Source organism: Canis lupus, chromosome 5 (assembly GCF_003254725.2).
Source record: "Canis lupus dingo isolate Sandy chromosome 5, ASM325472v2, whole genome shotgun sequence".
NCBI lineage: Eukaryota > Metazoa > Chordata > Mammalia > Carnivora > Canidae > Canis > Canis lupus.
The window spans coordinates 10,487,162-10,491,704 of NC_064247.1; the positions used below are offsets into that span (position 1 = coordinate 10,487,162).

At 38.6% G+C, this 4,543-nt stretch overlaps 1 protein-coding gene across 1 annotated transcript; it reads right to left on the reverse strand.

The window, feature by feature from the left end:
• Positions 1-3,296: 3,296 nt before the first annotated feature.
• Positions 3,297-4,232, reverse strand: LOC112671515 (olfactory receptor 10G7). Its single transcript, XM_025465785.3, has one exon. It carries the CDS (start codon positions 4,230-4,232, stop codon positions 3,297-3,299), a length of 936 nt encoding a protein of 311 aa, XP_025321570.1.
• Positions 4,233-4,543: the final 311 nt, after the last annotated feature.

A 4,543-nucleotide genomic window follows, 5' to 3' on the forward strand; every position in this document is an offset into this window, starting at 1 on the left:
TGTACTTAGATCCTTCTCACCTGCTTTAGATATGCTTATGATGCTATTTACATGTAATCTCTATAGCAGAATAGTTCAATAGCATTAGCAAACTGGAAGAACAGCAATTTGGGACCTTCAATGCCTTGGTATCTCCCAGGACCATGCTATTAAGAAGTAGCTGCTCTTAGAAGCACTGTCTCTGGGGCTCTTTAAATTTACAATCTCTATAAAAGTCTTTGGGTGTTATTGTGACAAACAGTTCTGTAAGGTTCAGCAACAGATTTGAGCAAATCCCCCAAAGACTGTGCTTCTTGGGCTTACTTGGAAAAGTAAGAAAGCTGGAGGTTACCCTTTCCTTATACGGACCCTCCTTATGCCACTCATTGAATGGGAGGAGGAAACAGATGTTTAAGGCCAGAACAGACCAGAGAATGTAGTGACCAGTCCTCTTGCTTACTTAACCTCATGGGCTTTACTTGTCTTTTCTCCTAAGTTACACTGTCAGCCAGATAATTTCACCTGAAGCCCCTTCAGGTACTTAGCCCAAACAGTTCCAAAATGAGACTTTCATTCTACCCCCAGAACTCACCTTTGTTACTTTCTCTACTCTCGAGTTATGTCACAGCTGTCAGAGCATACTAACTTCCCCACCAACTCGACCTCCTCACACACTTGGCTACCACATGCCACCTGCTACACCACTCTCAGTGTCTGCTGTTATTGCCTCACCTGGATCATCATGAGTGTGTGTTTCTTCTTTTCTGAGATGCAGTTGAAAAGGCTCTCTCGATGTTTCTCCCCTAAAGCTTGCCTTCCTCTAAACTATCTTCCTTGTTGCTATTATGTCTCAAAATGGAAATGCCATCATATTGTTGTCACATTTGTGTATTTTAATAACTTTCCAGAATGTGCAAGATGAAAGTCCTTTTCTTATTGTCTAATTTTTCCTACTCCTCTTCTTATGCCTCTATGCATTTTTATATTGGGGCTATAAGCTCCTTGAAGGGATGTGTGTGACTCTGTAATCTTTATGCCTATGGTGTCTAGGATTTAATACATATTTGTATATTGAATGGATAAGTGGGTGGATTTAGGCAGGAAAGAGGAAAAAGAGAACAAAAAATGTTAGAGGGTGGTAAAACAACTTTTGATTTGTTTATCTAGCCCTTCAACAATTAAACGACTAATAATTGATAGCTTTGTTCAGAGGTAATATTTATGTTAGCTAAAAATCCTCACAGAAGACATCCTTACAGTCTTGCAACTGTTCAGAATCTTTACTGTGGTGATGGATACCCAAAACCACACAGGTATTAATACACACCTATGCACACATACAACACATGTACAAATAAAATTGGGCAAATTTGAATACAAATTGTGTATCAAATCAATACCAATATCTACTATAGTTTTACAAATTGTTGCCATTGGGGGAAACTCCATGTATTTATGCAGTGGATGTCTTCACTTTATTGGTTAAACTTTATATGATTCTACAATTATTTTAATAATATTTTCAACCAAAAAATGACACTGATATTTATCTTACATATCTTCATTAAACATTTAATTACTTTCAACATGGTTTGTTTAACATATATTATTACAGAATTTTTAATCGTTTACCATATTTCCACTTTAAAACTATTAATAGGTCTCTCCTTAGGCACTATACTTACCACAACGTACCCTGGATGATACTATACTTGTTTTTCTCCCTCTCCAGGTAACAACCTTCGTGAATACAGAATCCATCTATTCTTTTGGTATATCTATTGCTTATCACATGACTTAACATTCAGTAAATGTCCCATAATATTTTGTGCTAGTATGAATAAGTAAAATAGTAGGATGTTACAAGAAACTTGGAAGAATCTAAGTGACCCCAGTGGCTAAGTAATTTTGTTCTAACTTGTCCTCAATTTTCTCCTTTATAAATTGAATAAGGTTATAGATAAGGCCATATCAGTCTGGTTTATTGAAATGAACACCGTAACTGACCTCTTAAATGGATCACGGTATCATGGTTTATATTGATCATGCCTTTATAGATGGTGCAATTTTCTCCCTAGCTTAGTTTCATAACTTACTTAGAGCAAGATATACATCCTAGCACAGATGGGTTGTCTTGCTAATGGGTCCCTGGAAGGCAGATGCTGTAAGTCTGAGGAGTCTGACAAGTAATCTCCAGTTCTAACAGGAATCTGCCAGGTTTCTCTTCTTTCTTGGTACGCTAGGTGGCATTGGCATTTATTGCATTAACAGGATACAGGTGAGACTCAAACCATTTGTTTTCTGAAAAATTACTTTAAGCACTAACAGTATAGGTACATATTTGAATGACTTCTTTGAGGTTCATGGCCGAAACCTTATCTCCCAATTATGGGATCCAAGTCCATTTTACATTTTAAGTCAAACAAACATGACCCACAGACAACAATAAGTCCATGTAAGTAACACTTAGAATCTGCTTCTAAAATTGGTAGAGACTTTCAATATTTATTGGTAGCATATTTTTGTATCTAAGATTATTTTCTTATTTTTCATATATTTTCTATTCATCCCTTATTTACTCACAAAACTAATTTTGAGATTGCAGAAATTAGGAACTTTGCATTTAAGATAAAAGGAGCTCTTTAAATATTTAACAACAATCTAAATAGTCATTTCTGTGACCAATTCAGTACAAATATTGCATAAAGTACAAAGGTAGACAAATATGTACTTTAAAAAATCTTGGAAAAAAAATCTTGGAAGTCAAAGTGAAAAAATTAAAGAGTTCTACTTTGTAATTATCTCATAAATTTGAATAAAGCCATTCTTGACAATCAAGTATTTTTGGTGTGATATTGTATAATGTAAAATTTCATCTTTTAGGTACTATATTATAAAGTGAATTGCAATTATTACATGTGATGTTTTACAATATAAAGATTTAAAAATTGAAAGAGATTTTTAGATTGTTTAATTTAAATTGACAAAATAAAATATAGATATATTGTACTGAAGAGTAATTCTGGAAAATACTCATCAGAGTATAGGAGCAACCACTTTTCTGATGATTTACTTGGTAGAACATAAAAGGGAAGAAATAAGTCATCATCCTTTCTTAGATTGTCACCATAAATGACTGCTTATACTGGGGTTCTGGCAAGCAGTTAAGAGGGAAAATTAAATATGTATTAAATTTTAATTTAAAAATTAAGACTGGATAATTGAAATGTTCCTTACAAGTATAATGTTCAAGGTTGGTGGTTCAATTTAGTTCTAAATAAGTAAAAGAGAAGCTAGCCACATCTGGTCTTTCTTCTTTATTTACATTGGGTGAATATTGACTTACTGCCCACGTTGAGCAGAGCTTTCTTCACTTCCTTGTTCCTCAGGGTGTACACCACAGGGTTTAGAAGGGGTGTCAGCACCGTGTAGAAGACTGCCACGACACCATCCACAGCATCCCTGGAGCCTGGCCTCAGGTAGATGAAAAGACCAGGGCCAAAGAAACAAAGGACCACAATGCAGTGGGAGGCACAGGTCTGAAAGGCTCTGTGCCTCCCCTCTGAGGTGCGGATCTTCAGGATGGAACAGACGATGGACACGTAGGACAACACTATGAGGAGGAAGCAGCCCGAGGCCACCACCCCGATGTTGACAAAGATCACCATCTCGTTCACGGAGGTGTCTGCACAGGCCAGCCTGAGGATGGGAGGGGCATCACAGAAGTAATGCTGGATCTGGCTGGGCCCACAGTAGGGCAAACGGAACGTCAGCGTGGTCTGGACAGCAGAGTGCAGAGAGCCACTGAGCCACGTGCTGGTGGCCAGGAGGGCACACGTTCTCCCCCTCATCATGCTGGCATACCTGAGTGGGTGACTGATGGCCAGGTAGCGGTCATAGGACATGACTGTGTAGAGGAAACACTCGGTGCTGCCCAGGAAGTGGAAGCAGTAGAGCTGGGCCATGCAGCTGTGAAAGGAGATCATCCTGCCTCCTGGAGACCCGAAGGTCATCAGCATTTTGGGCACAGTGACTGTGGAGAACCACATGTCAATGAAGGACAGGTTGGTCAGGAAGTAGTACATGGGGGTGTGGAGGTGAGAATCCACCCTGATCACCAGCAGGATGAGGAGGTTCCCCATCATGGTGAGTACATAAATCACTAAGAAGATTGTGAAGAGGGGGATGTCCAGGGCTGGTGCATGGGGAATGCCCATGAGGATGAATGTACTTACAAAGCTCATGTTTGTCATTTTCCAGGGCCTTGATGTCTCTCCCTATGGGAATTGAGAGGACACCCAGCATTAATTAAAAACTTGAAATCCATTTTCATGTGGCAAGTGCATCATCCTTGGTAGATAATTCTAGACTCAACTTTGCTTCTTACAAAAGTTTTTGGTAAAGATGATAGAATTATCATCATCATTCTCCCGCATGTACTGTCTCTGTCTTGCACATACACACAAAGGCATGCACACAGAAACTGAGGAACACTCAGATCTATGTGGTAGAAAATCCTAGGTATCCACTGTTTTAATCTCCTGTTATGCATTATAAGTGACCA